Here is an 18010-nt window from a genome sequence, read left to right as displayed (position 1 = left end):
GAGTGGGGGTTCCAAGTCATATATTTGACAATTTTTTAATGTAATTTAAAATAAGACTAAGCCATACTACAGTCATGAACATGAATAGTATAGAACAAAACACAAACTAATACATGTACAAGTATATATACATGGAAGTATTACAAAACAGATGATTGATCTATATCAGGCCGGGTTCTTAAATTGAGTCATATATCATGTACATATTATATTATTGTTTCTTTGTTCAAGGCATTTAAGATGGTATGTAGGTCAGGATCCCAAGTGCTCTTCCTGAAATTATTAAATATCATAAAAACCATTGAGATCCCCACCTTAATCCAAAGATATTATTCCTCCTTAGGTCATGCAGGCGCATCAGATCATTATGGCATGTAAGTCATGACCCTAAGGGGTCATCCTGACCCCGTTAGAATCAGAAATTGTCAATTATCTTTAAATTATTGATGTTTGATGATCCTATCTATATTTAATCTTTATCATTAAGTCTCCCGAATGAAATTTGGAGACTTATTGTTTTTGTACGGTTCTTAATACATGTACATGTATTATTATTCTTCATCTTCTTTTTCTTCTTTCCTGCTCTGAACTTGTTTCTCAGAGATGGCTGAACAGAATTGTACAAAACTCTAGGATATGATAGGCCTGCATAACTAGTTGTGCACCCTGGTTTGATTTTTCTCATTTTGGGTTAGACAATCACTTTTCGGGGGAGGGGGTGTCAAAAGGGTGTGGGGTCTAACATTGAACCTTATAGGAAGAATCGTAGACTCTATTGTAAATGGTAACTTGAAAACGGACAAAGATAATAATATAGGGTTTTCATAATCATATATTGGCTGTTACTGGCAATATATAGGGTTTATTAGATCTGACCCCTGGGGTCATCCCCACCCCCCAGGAATTTGAAATTACCATATATCTCAGAAACTGTTATAATCACGACCCCTAAACCTTATATATTCATGTTTCTGATGTCAAGGGGCATCAAATGTTATGTAGGTCAGGGGCCCTGTGGGTGGTCCTGACCCCCTCAAATAGCAAGTCCCTTAATATCTTCAAAACAGTTGAGATCCCCACCCTTAAACCATATATATTCTTGTTCCTTGTGTCAAGGGGCATCAAACGGTATGTAGGTCATGGGCCCCGGGGGTGGTCATGACCCCCCTTGAACAGGAAGTGCACGAATATCTCGAAAACGGTTGAGATCCCCACCCCTTAACCATATATATTCTTGATCCTTAAAGGGCATTAAAAGGTATGTACCGGTAGGTAGTGGGCCTCAGGGTTAAATTTAATTTTTCAAAACCGTAATGCACATCTATGGAACAGTTCCTATCATATCCCAAGATATGATGTGTCTATCCATTAAATCATAAAAGGAGTTCTAGGATCTATGTTTTTTTGAAGTGATAAACGTCAATTTTCTACTACTTTTTGACTCCCTGGATGAAATTTAAATTTTTAAAAACCTTACTGCACATCTATAGAACAGTCCCTATCATATCCCAGGATATGATTGTCTATCCTTTAAATCATAAGAGGAGCTCTTGGATCAATGTTTTTTTTTAGTGATAAACGTCAATTTTCTGCTACTATTTGACTCCCTGGATGAAATTTAAATTTTTAAAACCTTATTGCACATCTATAGGACAGCCCCAATTATATCCCAAGAGATGACGTAGCTACTCCAAAAGTTGTAAGAGGAGTTCTGGGAACCATATTTTTTTTGCAAATAAACGTCATTTTTTGTTGCCCACTGATCCCCTTAATAAAAAAAAAAAATTCTGGAACCTGATCACGCCTCAATATGACACCCCCAATCATATTCTAGAAGATCATTTGCCAAAAAAAAAGATGTTTTTGAAACCAGTTTTTTTGTAAAAAAACGTCATTTTTCAGCCATTTAATGACCCCTAGGACAAAATTGAAAATTCCGAAACCTTATTGCGCATCTATAGGATACCCTAAAACATATTCCAAAAGATGATTTGTCTACTGTTGAAAATGTAGGAGGAGTTCGAGGAAGAAGGTTTTTTGTGAAAAAACGTCATTTTTTACTAATTATTTGACCCCCAGGACTAACAGAGAATTTTTGAAATCTTTTTACAAAACAACATGATACCCCAAATCAAACTCCAAGAGTTCAGTTTGCTGGTTTGTAAGATGTAAGAGCAGTTTGAGAAAGTAAAACGTGACAGACGGACGGACGGATGGACGGACAGACGGAACAGGGTAACAACAATATCCTCGAACTTTCTTTAGAAAGTGCGGGTATAATTACTTCTTGTATGTTTGAAAAATATAAAATTTTAAAAATCTTTAGTATACATTTTCATTTTAAAGCTACTTTGACAACTGTATTGCAGAGTTACAAGATTAAAATCTGATCGCCTGATCTAGTTTTACAGATGTTTGAAAGTGTTGAAATAGCAGTTTTTGCACCCTCCCCATCTATCATTGATTTTATGCAAATCAGCACCAATGCTATCTCCTAATGATATTTTTAAACTTTCCCACAAAGTAACTGCACGTTAATATTCTCCTTTCTTTCAGGCTGATTGTGCAAGCAAATTAAACCAACAATACAAAGTGCTTGCCCTGTTTGTTTTGATCATATAACATACTAATTTTTCCGGCGTTGACATAGCTTGAGTAGCACGACATCTCGGGAGAAAATGTATGCTGGTTCTTCGACAATGATTTCAACCCTAATCTAATATCAACAAGCTTATATTTTAATAAGATTGGCTAGCTAGCGCTGTAGCCATTATAAAACAAAGACGCAGATTTATAAAACATTGGTTTAAATTTCTGAATCGATTAATTATCAATAGGAAGGCAGAGTGATGTACTGGAATTGTGCTGGAGTGGGGTCTCAATTTAGAATTGTGAATCTAGAGTGGGCTTCACGTCAGCAATGACATAGCTCATGGAATGTTCCTTAATCGTTGCTTTCGAGCTCTAGCAACTACGTTAGTCTTTTTTACTGGAGTTCGCATGCTCAACTCCATAGTAGGGGATTCTGGGAATACTGTACTACTGTAGATAAAATGTACCATTTGAACTTTGTTTTATCATCTTCACATGAAGTTTTGTATTTTATTGTTACAGTAAATGTCAAAGGTAACAGTGAAGACTATTCTAGATTCACAGTTCTAAATTCAGATTTAAAAAGATAAGCTTAATTGTTATGTATCTACTGTTATCTAAATTTTTCAAGAACCAATGGTACTGTTTTGTAGCTATCGTATCTTCTCGGGCCTTTCCGGCAAGCTCGGAAAACATATCCGATCTTGAAGAAATTTAAAATAAAGCTAGCTATTAATTATAATATTTAGAATAACTTTGCATTATATAAGACCTAAGCTACTGTTACTTTTTGACATTTACAATAAAACCCAACCTTATGTGAAATTCAAATGGTACAGTTTATCTACAGTAGTACAATATTCCCAGAATCCCCTACTATGGAGTAGAGCATGCGTATTCCAGTGAAAAAGACTAACGAAGCTGGTTCGCTGTCATTAATTATTAAGGGACCCCTTATACAGCGGAAGCTTTTGGCATCAAGGGCAAACTATCAAATCTAAAGATAGAACTAGTAGTGGCCTAGATCGACTTGAATAAATCAATTATCTGCATATATGTAACCATTTTTGTTTTACTTTAGGTAAAATTGCTTACAGAAGAATTTAATCTTTTAACATGCAATGATTTTATTTTCAATCCAACCAAAAAAAATTCGATTACTGATACAAAATGCATCGTATGATAGAGTTTGATGACGTTTGTTTTTATTTTTAAAGTCGTTTAGGACATTTCCGTCTATTACTTGGGATTCTTTTCAGAAAAGCCCGAGAAATAAACATAGGTAATCATAGATTACTAAGCTCACCGAGACGGAGCATCACCCTTATGAGACATCACCTACATAAGACCACCTTTATCATTTTATATGAAAATCATACTTTATGATCTTGGATATTCATGGATTCTGTTTTGACAAAATATCGTATATCATCTGATAAAACTCTTTATGATAATCATATGTTCATATGTTAATCAATACAATGATATAAAATTAAATATTGCATCATGTCATATTTATAATATATATCATATAATACAATAAAATACCGTAATAAACAATAATGAGATATGATATTGTAACTTATAATATGACATTGTATTGTGTTATACCTTATTGTATTTGATCACATAATACAATATCATAAAATATTATACAATATAGTATTATATTACAATATCATATTACATAATACATCATAACATTGAAACATGATATTATATTGTATAATATAGTATGATATTGTATTGAATGACACTGAAACATGTTTGATACATTATATGATATTATATCATATAATACAATATAATTTGATTCCAACATTGTATCTTATCAAATGATACAATATCATGTGATAAAGTAAAATATTATAAAATACATTATTATATTATACATATTGTATCATATGACACAATAATATATATAACAATATCATATAATACAATTTCGAGTGATATGATAATATATCATAAAAACCAATATCATATCATACAATATCGTATGATACAATATTATATAATATTACAATATCATATAATACAATTTCATGTGATATAATTCTATATTACTGAAACCAATATCATATTATACAATATTGTATGATACAATATTATAGAATATACAATATTGTATCATAGGATACAATATAATATTTTGCAATATCTTATGTAATTGTATCATGTGATAAAATAATAAATTAAAAATACAATATAATATTATACAATATTGTATCATAATATACAATACTATACATAACAATATCATGATACAATATCATAAAAAAAAATTGATACAATATCATATTGTATCGTATAACTTTTATAATATAACATATGATATCATATTGTATCATATCAAACAATATTGTTTCATATCATACAAAACTATATCATAAAAATCATGTTATATCATTTATCAACAAACACATCTATCTATCGAGCTGGTTTGAGTGAGGTAGGAGATTTCTTTAGCATCCTTGATAATGGAGATCAGGCTCTGCATCTGAAGCAACCTCTGCATTTAATTTATAATAAAGTTAAATCAACTATGCAAGCTATCATCTATAAAACATGTGACCTGTTCCAAAAAACTAAACCTCATCCAGCATCCGAAACCTATGGCTCAGATTCAGCATTCAAGCCCATCAGGTGCATTGGTATCATAAGACGCATCATCCATGCAAGTTTGGTGAAGTTTGGACCAGTAATAACTAAGATATCATCATCAGAGGGCACTAGCAATTAAAACCTTAACTTTCTCCAGCATCCGCAACCTATGGCTCAGATTCAGCATCCATGCCTGTCAGGTGCATCTGTATCATAAGACACACCATACATTCAAGTTTGGTGAAGTTAGGACCTGTAATAACTAAGATTTATTTTTTAGCATCCTTGATAATGGAGATCAAGCTCTGCATCTGAAGCTACCTCTGCAATTCATTCATATTACAGTTAAATCAACTATGCAAGTTTGAAATAGTACTATCATCTATTAAACATGTGACCTGTTCCTAAAAATTTAACTTTATCCAGCATCCGAAACCAGACTCAGCATTCAAGCCTGTCAGGTGCATCAGTATCATAAGACACACCATCCATGGAAGTCTGGTGAAGTAAGGACAAGTAATAACTAAGATATCATCATCAGAGGGCACATGTTTCAAAAACTTTATTTAACCAGCTCTTAAAACCTTAACCTCCTCCAGCATCCGAAACCTATTGCTCAGATTCAGCATTCAAGCTTGTCAGGTGCATCAGTATCATACGACGCACCATCCATACAAGTTTGGTGAAGTTAGGACCAGTAGTAACTAAGATATAATCATCAGAGGGCACCTGCAACAAAAACTTTAATCAGCTCTAAAAACCTTAACCTCTTCCAGCATCCGAAACCTATTGCTCAGATTCAGCATTCAAGCTTGTCAGGTGCATCAGTATCATAAGACGCATCATCCATACAAGTTTGGTGAAGTTAGGACCAGTAGTAACTTAGATATTGCTATCAATGGGCACCCGCAACAAAAACTTTAACCTGCTCCAAAAACCTTAACCTCCTCCAGCATCCGAAACCTATAGCTTAGATTCAGCACTCAAGCCTGTCTGGTGCATCAGTATCATAAGGCACACCATCCATGCAAGTTTGGTGAAGTATGGACAAGCAGTAACTTAAATATTGCTATCAAAGGGCACCTGCAACAAAAACTTTAACCTGGTCCAACAACCTTAAACTCCTCCAGCATCTAAAATTTAGGACCCAGATTCAGCATCCAAGTCTTTCAATTCCATAAGTAGGTCCAGATGCATCATCCATGCAAGTTTGGTGAAGATAGGACAAGTAATAGCTTGGATACAGGACCTGCAACAAAAACTTTAACCAGGTCCGGACGCCGACGCCACCGCCGAGGGTATAGCATAAGCTCTCCTTGACTTCGTCTCGGTGAGCTAAAAACGGCTATTAATTCTAAAACAAACACTTAACCTCCTGGCTAATTCCCCCATTTTTAATCTTCGAATTAAATGTCATTGACATAAAAAACACATGCAGTTAAGAGAGGATATATGTACATTATGTACAAAATAACAGATTTTGAAACAGATTTTGAAACATTTCTTCCGAGTAAACCTTTGAAGACATTTTGAATGATATTACAATTTTGCCAGTTTACATAAAAGAGAAAAACAAAATTGACATGAAACTGTGTTGCTTGTATATCACCATAGTGTATGACAAATTCCTAGCTTTTTTTAGAGACCTAGTTTAGATAACATTGCACTGTGTGGCAGAGACGATAAATAGACATTTGATAATGGGTTTTTTTTTTACATGTAAAAAGTGCTTCGATGATGGGGTCAGATAATGGTACATGCAATAGAATAATTATTGTAAAATGTAGAATATTTTGTAAAAAAACAACAAGGAAGTGTTAAGTTTACCTTTTCCTCTTCCTGGTATTTTTAAAAGGGTATCCCCTGCTGTTCTTGTCATTATTTTGATGATTAGAAAGACAGCAACTAAGATTACAACGCCCACAATAAATGATTGTGTGTTTGTTTCGTCCATGGTATAACTTACTACATGATTTGACATTTTTGGAAGTCTGTAAAAAATAAAAATAGTTAACGCAATATGGTATAAAGAATCAACGTGTTTGTATTTATAATGATCTATATTTACATTTGCTTCCTTTTAAGAATAGCAAAAAATGTTAATAAATGATAAACAGGAATAACCTTATTAAGTAAAACTACATGTTCAATTATATGGTCATTATATGGTCATATATCAACCAACAACCCCCCTCCCCAAAAAACCCAACTTCTATCCATTTGCCAAGGGGCCATGAATTTCACAATTTAACATCACGACATTATGAACATGATAACAATGCATGACTTTACGAAGTTTATCTCCCACAACTGTGATAGTAAGGAAACAAATATATATACAGTTTTACTTCTGTCCCATTGCCAAGAGACTATGAATATCACAATTCAACATCAGGACATTATGAACATGAATGCAGGAATGCATGGCTTTATGAAGTTTATCTCCCACAACTGTGATAGTTAGAAAAAATATAATAGTACATTTTACTATGTGGTCATATTTCCCCCGCCTTAGAGCCTGAACCCCTTGCCAAGGGGTCATGAATTTCAAAACTCATGTAGAAGACTTCATGAATATCATAATCATGCATTCAGTTTTTCCCAAATACATTTAGGGGTTGAGAAGATTTTTAAGATTTAATATAGTTTTTTTATCTGTTATATTGGCCCCGCCCTAGGGCCTAAACCCACTGTCCCAGGGTTCATGATGTCCACAATTTAGGCAGAAGGCTTTATGGACATCATGACCAAATATTTAGTTTTTCTCATACATGTAAATAAGAGTAGAGAAGAAGATTCACTAAAATGTTACTTTAAAGATTTATTACATTTTCACTACATGGCCATATTTACCAAAACCTAGGGCCTGAACCCTTGATCCAGGGGTCATGAATTTCTTACTTTATGTAGATAACTTCATGAACATCATAATTATGCATTTAAATTCTCTCAAATATATATTGGAGTTGAGAAGAAGATTTCTTAAAGATTTAATATTATATAATTATGTTCGCTATATGGCCATATACACATTGGCCCCACCCTAGGGCCTGAACCCCTGACCTAGGGGTAATGAATTTCACAATTATGGTAGGAGATTTCATGGACATTTAGATCATGCATTTTAGTCTTTTCATCACAATTGTGGGGTTAGAGAAGAAGATTTTTGAAATGTTTGCTTTTTGCCTATGGCGGCTCGGGGATGGTAGAGCCATGAATTTCACAATTTAGATTCCTCTTACCATAGAAATGCTTTACACTAAAAAATGGAAACAATTGGCCCAGTAGTTTTCAAAAAGAAATTACAAAATAATGAAAAATTGTTAACGGACGACGCACGCCGACGGACGAAGACCAATTGCATTAGGACACTTGAGCGACTCTGGTGAATCAAAAATACATATATACTGCATACTTTTTATTGTGTTCAATGGGTGTGGCCATTTCAAAAACCTACATGTTTGTAACTTTTAGCGTCCATATACTCAGATCAATATAAAAATTGCGAGAAATCCCCGATAACCCCCAATTTTTTTTTTATAAGATAACGGATTTGTACAGTTTTTCTAATTACAGAAAAAAATCTTTATACATGTATATTGCATTCATTTGGTTTACTGTATTTCTTTTTCTTAGTTTTAATTAAAAAACTTGTAAATTTCTGATCGTATACGCGGATCAATGGTGACTACTGGTATTGTTCTATTTATTGCATGCGTTCTGACAGAGTTATTTTATGTTGTGGAATCTCACTGTTAATTATGATGATGCTTGCAATTAAAAAATGCAATCTTTTTAAACTAAATTTATTGTGGTTTGACTAAATATATTCACTACCGAATGATTTCTACAATATATTAGCTCTGTGTCGCAATGGTCAATGTTTACTCCAAGGGAGATAATTCAAAAAAATATACAATATAGTTTTGATATAGGCTAGACAAAATTTTGTTCAAGATTGCAATATTTGGAAAAAAAGCCTACAAGCTTAGAAGATGAAGGGCACACATATACATGTAGATATACCATTAACACAGCGACTTGAATGTTCGCATTAGTTTATACAGTGGGTTATCATCTCTTTACAGGAACGCGAATTCATGGCGTCATCATCGACGTCGTTTTCATAGTCAAAGTAATATTATTATAAATCAATATCATGTTATAGCAAACTGTATAACTGTTTTGAAATAAGTGATATCTTTTTGAGCCAACGATTTCATATAAACTCCAAGTGAAAACAAATTGTCAGATCATAGACAACAAAAGGTACAAAATTGGTCATAGGAAATTCGAACTAGCCTTTTATAAATATTTCTATGTATTTAAATTCTGTGGTAAATATGTTTGTAATTTTACGATGTGTAAATGAATTAAACTTCTATCAAAGTTGGAAATCTGAAAACCCCATGCCTTATCTTGTGATTCTGACTACAACACGATCGTCTGCAAGTCGTCACTACCTTACAGAAACGAGGGAGTGGGATATGATGAAAAATATGACGATGACAAGGAAATATGAAGTTTTATTGCCCTGGCACGTGATTGTTTAAAACCAATCAGATGTCGCGTTTTACAGAATATTCATACTGAGGTATAATATGTGTATTACATGTTAGTGCGTCGTTTATCTTGTAATTCGATCCTAAGTAAATATGGTTTGATCAAGATAACTCAAGAAGATAAACTATTATAATAAAGCTGAAATGTTGCTCTTGATCGATGTGAGTAAGCTGTATTCTTTGTTTACGTGGTCAAACTTTAAAACTGAACACCACTCGTAAATAGGCACTGTCCGCCATATTTCTCTTCTATTACCACTATCTCTACAACACCTCTATAAACCACAGACACCTTAGCATTTCAAAATATTTTGCTGAAAAGGTATCACTTGTGTGGACGTACATATTGTCTCGCCGTGTTACTCAATCGTGATGATGTTATCAAATTTCATGAACTTTTGTCACGCCAGAAGAATACTAATATCAAGATAACAGGTCAATGCATCATTTGCAAACAAAACATGCACATAAAATAAGAAATAAATTCATAAAATTTAAAGACCACAAAAGGAATACTTACACGTCGGCCACGAGTTTCAGATGTGAAACCGGGTGATACGAAATCGAAGGGTATCTGGCCTCGCTGACTGCCTACATGTATTTGCGAACGGTGTTTAACTTTAATTAGCCTTTATAAAAGTGAAATGTTTACGGAGCTGTTTTAATTAGAAAGAATGTGTTATATATATATTTTAATTGTTGACCTACGCGGGTACCCGGTAGGTTAAGGCAACTGCGAGTTTAATGACCATCAAAATTATAATCAATTTAAAAACTGTTCATTTTTATGAAAACAGTGCTGAATATGAATACCAAGTGAATGTGTTCCCAAAGATATCATTTTTCTACTTCGGAATCGACTCCATCTTTGAAGCTGCCGAGCCATGGTATCACGTGACAGTTAAAAATAGATCACTTTTTTACCTTAACAAAAAATGAAAAAGTGTAACACTACCCCGAAGTTTATTTGTATGTTTGCTACACTATAATTCGATCGGCAATTAGTTCATGTTTATTGGAATTGCTGCTAGAATCCTATTGTTAATCGCATAAATGGAGTATCTTATCATTGTTGTACAAGAGAGGCATGATTCAGTCTTTAATATTGCACTTTCATAAATAAAAAAAAAGACGGGGTATTATTTCTTAATGTCTTTTTTGCCTTGAACATGGTACAATCATTTACTTTTCCTACATGCACATTTCTAAGACCTTGTTTTCAAATTCTGTAATGTAGCTTACCTTATGTACTCAGTCTAGGTCACACAGCCGCTTGACTGAAACGCCTTATCCTGTTTTTTAAAAATGAAAATTATCTAGCCTACCGTGAGGTGGCGCCGTTAGATAACGACAGTCAACCTGAATTTAAATTGCTGTAAGAAATAAAAACAAGTAAAAGTTCAGGTATTTTAGAAAAAAAAGATTTATAGAACTCACCAGACACAACATAAATAGAATGGGCAGTGTGAGTTTTGATATACCCTATTTCATTGAATATCTTAATTATATAGACATAGGTGCTGTGCATTTGTTATGTGTATACATCACCCAGTGTTGCCCTAGCCAATGTGTTTTACTCGAAAGTATCCTCTTTAAAACGGAGAGTATCCTGTGTCGCAATTGGTATAAAAAGAAAAGGCAGAAACATATATTCCAATTTCCTACTGTTTACATGTATATACAATATAACATTTTAATAAGTGTTATTATCGATTTCAAAGAACAAACATGAATAGGCCTATTTATTACAAAAATCTCTAAAATTAATATATTAGTTGAACACCCTGAGTCAATCAATTTTCACTTTGAGAAGCACGCAAGTGCAATTCATATCATATTACATAATACAAAAAGGATATCTCGCATTCGTTGCATATGTTGTAGTTGTCACATCAAGTCTCCTCAAAATAGAGGACTTTCACACCATTCAGACGCAACCAATTACGATTTAAATTGTAACAGTGCAACGCACAAACATTTGTACGAACGTCTTACAGCGTTTTGCACGATTTACAAAGGCCCTAAGATGAATCGCAGCTGGCTATTTGTGTGTTTTGCAACATTGAGACTGTTGCAATGTTTTACCTGTACAATCATTGCACTACTTGTCAGCTTCAATTTGTCATGCTTTGCCACTATTTTAATTATACTCTCTATATTAAGTATCTCTGTTTCCGACCACAATCGACCATGGATGCTGCTCATCGTTTCTTGCATTCAACTATGTCCACAGAAGAGCGTCGGAAACTGTCGGTATGAATACCCCCTTTGACTCTCCCGATCGCTTGTAACATGGGACACATGATTGCATGAGCGCCCCACATCCATTCGCATGGACACACGTTCAATCGTCCAATCACCTAATCACTCGAGATTTTATCGAATTATTTGACAAAACTTGCTTTCATTGTACAACAGTCGAATGCAGAAACAAGATATATCGCAAGATCTAATGTGTTTGCATCGCACAACGTTCGCTTTCGAGCGCGCAAATTTCGTAGTGAGAATACTTTTTTCAAAAGAGATTATTTCGGCAACAGTTTACGATACAAATCTAAATTTGTCGATGGCACGGATATTTTTTTTATCGCTTCTGCTTGTGCACCGATTGTGAAAGGGCCTTTAACAATCACACTCTATCTGTATAACATTAATATTATACTAATTTCCTTATGGTATTACTGTACACTTCATTGTGTGCATAAGATACCTAGACCATGTTATCAGGTCATAAAGGTATGTTGTTTCTCATAATGGACATATATAAATATGTACCGATCACATAGATTGTTTTATTGTGTGGTAAGATACATGTAATTGTTCACAAGGCTTTGCTATAGCTACAGAGACAAATCTAAATGAAGCTGAAATAAAGAGTGGGTGCTTTGAAACTTTTAAATATCAGCATTATAAAGTAACTCATGTTCCAGATTTTAGTATTAATATTTGAATACTCTAATCTAAAAGTACAAACCATATTAATTCGAAAGAAAATATCTCAATTTTCTTCTTGTGAGATAATTAAATCAATACTGTACACATAGTTATTTTCGCCCAATGTATTTTTCGCCATTCTACAGCTGCAAATAGCTTTGCCCCGTCTTGAATTCGCCGCCAAGTCAGTGTTGTGTCGAAAGAGAGATAATTTGAGACATTGGAATTTGCCCAGTCTTAAATTCGGTTGTTGATAACTAGGGCGAAAGAGTCGAAATCGAAATAATGGGGCGAATATTTCACTGTATACAGTAGTTAGGCTGCCGGTGTAATGAAGAATAAAGACCCCCGTAGAATAATGACCGGGGGTCATTTTTCTACGTAGAATTATGACCCCCCGGTCATTATTCTACGCAGAAAAATGACCCCCCGGTCATTATTTTACGTAGAAAAATGACCCCTTTGCCTGAAGAATAAGTGTCATTTTCATAAAAATGAACACACTCCACATGAAGAAAGGTGACCCCTGTAGAATAATGACCTCCTTGTAGATATAAAGTTGTTCAGTATATTTTTTTATTATTTGTGAAATAGTCTTTACACTATTGTTATTTTTACTGCTGCAGTTTACAGAAAGTAACAGAAATTATAATTCATATTCAAATAAACTTAAAGTGAAAGAAGGGGTATGTCTTAGAAAATAAAAATCCTTCCGTTATAACAAGATATTGACGTACTGCATCGGGGTATGGTTGTCATCTTAACAATTACATTTACATATATCTATGGTGTTCCGATAGGGCCACTTCGACCTAAGTTGCAAAGGCGATAGTGCGAAGGCGAATGAGCAAAAGTGCGAAGATGCGACGACGAAGCGCGAAGATGTGATGCCTAAAGTGCGAAGGTTCGAAGGCGAAGGAGCGATTCTACTATCGCTCCTTCCCAACTTTGCACTCTGGCCTTCGCATCTTCGCACTTTCGCCTTCGCCTTTAATTTTTTGATTGCATTCAGTCTCGGTCGATTACATAGAATTTAATACAGGTACGAATGTTTATAAATATTTGAATGTGTACATGTAACATATATGTTTACCAGTGCTGGCTATGCCTAATCATTATCTACTCCACACACAATTTAATGTCCGCCATAATGTGTACATTTGCACTTCTAGACTCCTGTCACTTACCAGCCGTCTGTTTACCGTGGACCAATCACAGTAACATTCTAATTTCATTATGCGACACTTTTTGCTCATGCATGGATCTAGAGGGGGAGAGGGGATCCGCCCCCGGAAAATTCAATATTAATAAATTTACGCAGTAAAACGGGATTGGAGTCCGGACCCTATCCTGCTTGATAATTTTATTTTATTAATTTTATTTAAAAAAATCCAAAATATGCCTCGGAACCCTTTAAACGATGGAGAGCTCCGCAATTATAAAACATAGGTAATAACATATTACAAAGCTCACCGAGACGAGGCATCACCTTTATGAGGCATCTCTTTTATGAGACCACCTGTATCATATTATATGAAAACCATCCTTTATGATCATGGATATTCATGGATTCTGTTTTGACACAATATCGTATATCATCTGTTAAAAAATTGTATGATAATCATATGTTCATATGTTAATCAATACAATAATACAAAATTAAAATTGCATCCTATCATACTTACAATATATATCATATAATACCATAAAATACCTTAACAATTTGTGAGATATATCAAGCATTGAATCATTAATTTTTGAAAGATGTGGTCTCATAACTGCAACGGTATGTGCATACAAATTGTATAACGCGCGCTAGCGCGTTATGAAAATTTGTTTGCACTCATCGTTTCAAATAATGAATCAATGCTGGTATTTACGTTTTTTAAACATGTATTTCCTTCCCGCAAATATGATTTTTTTTTTTAAAAGCTCTGTCTTATTCAACGAGTAGTGCGAAATTGACGGAATGGCCACTGGAACAGCCGAAATATGCTGACAAAAATAGTGCACAGCGTTTTAAATTCTAATAACACAATTTTATTTTTCTTTCTGTAATTTAATGAATTTACACTTGGTAAACTAAGAAATTAATCAATTGAATTCATTTAACTGTCAAAATATATTTACATCAATGAAATATTTATCAGCGTAAATATAATATCAGGTAGTTATCCTATTTGAAGTCGCGAGAAGATTCAGTTCTTGTTCTTCGAGAAATACTGAAGGAATACTAAATGTATTCATACGCACCAGATTTGGTGATCGGGTCTTCTGTTTTGTGCGTAAATATCACTCAAATCAACAAATGCAATTTAATAGAGGGAAAGAAAGTGAATGTAAATATTAAAGCATGGTATTGTATTCTAAGATAGAATGTAATTTGATACAACATTGTATCATATCAAATGATACAATATCATGGGATAAAGTAAAATATTATAAAATACAAGCATATTATATACATTGTATCATATTTGATTAATTTCAGCACTAAAATGCAACTTTACGGGATAAGTATGGCTTATTCTATCTTCTTAATATTCATTTTAACAAAAACAAGTTTCTAATATTTAACACATTCATTTTAGGTCTTCGACATTCAGAATGTAAACAAAATTTTTGTTTACATAGCAAAGAATTGTAAGCTCAGTAAATCGCTGATAACTTAACGAATGGCACTCGAATTTTGGCTGCCTATCAAAATTGCCTTAATGAAGTATTGTATACATTAAAAACGGAAAATTAATTTTTGACCAAAATCGTGACCATGCCCCTTTAAAAAGAATAACATACGTAATTTGACATATGTACAGAAAAAAATACTAGCTAGTTAATTTTTTTTTAAATATTTGTACATGTAAATTGTACTAACTGTCTCGAATCACTCAGATATCCCCTAAACATTAGTTTTCATTTTAATATTGTCAAAGAAAATTGAGAGGGAAGTTAAGAAATACAAGTATAGATAAAAAACCATATATAGATCTTATAAATTATTGTTGTTAAAAGAAATATCTTCTCAAGGGAATTCAATGCATTTCTATCTCTTACATTAGGATTTGAGCCAAACCATTTGTTTTGCTTGTCGTTTGTTTTAAATTTAATCTTTATTTTTGTTTTGATAATTTTATACGCATGTTTCACATATTTTTCCATTTCTCTTACATTGAATATATGATCAAGAATTACTGAATCCTCAAACTTTGAAAAACATTATTGTATCTTTCATTATCAAAAAATTTCCTTTTAATTCGAGTGACTTTTTCCAGGTGTGTTATTCTACCTTAACAAGGAGAGTGACATCTTAGTTTAAGAAATCGTGTTCATTTCTTTAAACTTTTTACAATTAAATAAGATGAATTCAACATATGACGAAAGTAATAATGAATAATCAACTCTTGTACTTTTCAGGTGAACATAGGTATACTCTATACCTGTGCCCCTTAGAGGACCCCTTAATTATCTAATTGTCTAATCTTCTACTCTCACATATACGTGTATCATTAATTTTGTTTTCACAAATATCATAACATGCATTTCTTGCCGGCCCCTCCATTATAAAAAAGATAAGAAGGTAATTAGATGAAAATCAAAACCGTCACACAAATTTACCTTATTTTAAGATTATTTCAAGGAGACGGACAATCGTTTGAAAATTAATTCCAGGGGTTTGTCACAATTTAAAAAAAAACGTCGGATGAAACTTAGTTACAAATATGTTTTACTACTTCTTTTTAAAAAAAATTAAATAACACTAATTTTTCTGTATTTTTGGGGATACAATGCATGTACATGCAATGGGCCCCACTTCTATAACTGAAAAGTAAATATAACTAGATGCAATCTCGTTGCGAGCAACGAATAGGTCTTCCAGACGAATTTTAAAACCCTAAACTCTAAACTACAAAAGTTGTCATTAAACACTTCGTTGCATTTGCAATTGCAAAGCGGAAAACCATAATAAAAAAAGAAAAAAAACGTGTTCCTCTCTTGATACTCTGACATTTCAAATAAAACATGAAAATAACAAAAAAGAGACATTTCAACGATATATCCGAGATATCTCAACATAAGAAACGCAATAATCATCTCGATGATTTACCATGAGATTTTAATCCTGGGTAGAATTTTTGAAAAAAAAATTAAAATATATACTATCATTAATTAGAAAGTTTTAAAAAATACAATTTTGTTTGGTTCCGGTGACGACTGGACATGCCGGATAAATCATTGATACCTTTGCTGCACATCTACATGTTTAGGTCTATCATATAGCAAATCTTGGTTACTCAATCGGTTTCCGTTATTGAGTCTTGCACAGTCAAAATCGGAAAAAATTCTTAAAATATCTGAGATACCTCAGTAGAAAAAAGCAATACTCATGTATTTACCATTACACTAATGCGCTGAAAAAAAAGTCTGGAAAATTCTTTCGAAAATTATAAAAGCAAAAAGTACAATTTTGCTTGCTTCTGGTTACGACCAGAACTGACAGACAAGTTATTGATGCGTATTCTGCACATATTCATAAAAAGGTCTATCATAAAGCAAAAATTGGTTGCTCAATCACTTACTGTTTTTGATATATCGCGCGTACAAAATCAGAAAAGAAATATATCAAATAGATATCTGAAATATCTCAAATGAGGATAACGTATATTTCATTAGAAAGGATCTAAAATAGATAGAATTTTTCATTAAAAAAGCCGATTTTTGATGTCACCTTCGGCGACAACTGAAGTGATGGACTAATAACTGATACAATGTATCTATTCTGCACATTTACATGTTAAGGTCTATTTTTATAGCAATGATTGGTTGTTCAGTCACTAGACTTTATTGAGATCTCGCGCGGACAAACTCAGAAAATTAACATCTCAATAAGATCTGAAATATCTCAACAGAAGAAATGCACTTCTCAAGTATTTGCCATATCAACACTGTGTAATATTTTGAAAACAATCTGGAAAATTCTATTGAAAATTACAATAATAGAACATAGAATTGTGTTTGGTACCCGGGACGACTGGATTTTACAGATAAAAATACATAAACAACGTCGCAGGCGTGCGGGGACTGTCCTTACTTAACGCTCTATATACGTTGTCTTCGGAGACAAATATCGTTTTGCACTAAAATTTTCAGATCTAAAGAAATATATGTAAATATAATACACTTCGAAATTTTGTCATTACAGCGAGTTTTCATGATTTTATTGCAATTGTGACACTACTTTTGGAGCAACCCTCGTATCAATCCCACAGTGTTGTGTATTTGGTGATCTGAAAAGTGTAAGTGTCTCCGAATGTTATTCA

General features: G+C 33.3%; 1 protein-coding gene across 1 annotated transcript in view; it reads right to left on the bottom strand.

Moving 5' to 3' along the window:
- LOC128182662 (atlastin-1-like) overlaps window positions 1-11020 on the bottom strand; it is a 49145-nt gene extending 38125 nt beyond the window's left edge. The window contains exons 1-2 of the mRNA XM_052851348.1: window positions 11001-11020; window positions 7024-7187 (exon numbers count right to left, since the gene is read on the bottom strand). Of these exons, the coding sequence (XP_052707308.1) occupies window positions 7024-7177 (154 nt within the window). The 5' untranslated portion in view covers window positions 7178-7187; window positions 11001-11020. The remainder of the gene's footprint in view (window positions 1-7023; window positions 7188-11000) is intronic.
- Between the last annotated feature and the right edge of the window lie 6990 nt (window positions 11021-18010).

The sequence above is a fragment of the Crassostrea angulata genome, chromosome 5 (genome assembly GCF_025612915.1).
Source record: "Crassostrea angulata isolate pt1a10 chromosome 5, ASM2561291v2, whole genome shotgun sequence".
NCBI lineage: Eukaryota > Metazoa > Mollusca > Bivalvia > Ostreida > Ostreidae > Magallana > Magallana angulata.
Note: the sequence above shows the minus strand (reverse complement) of the source record. Positions and strands in the feature narration are given on the sequence as shown.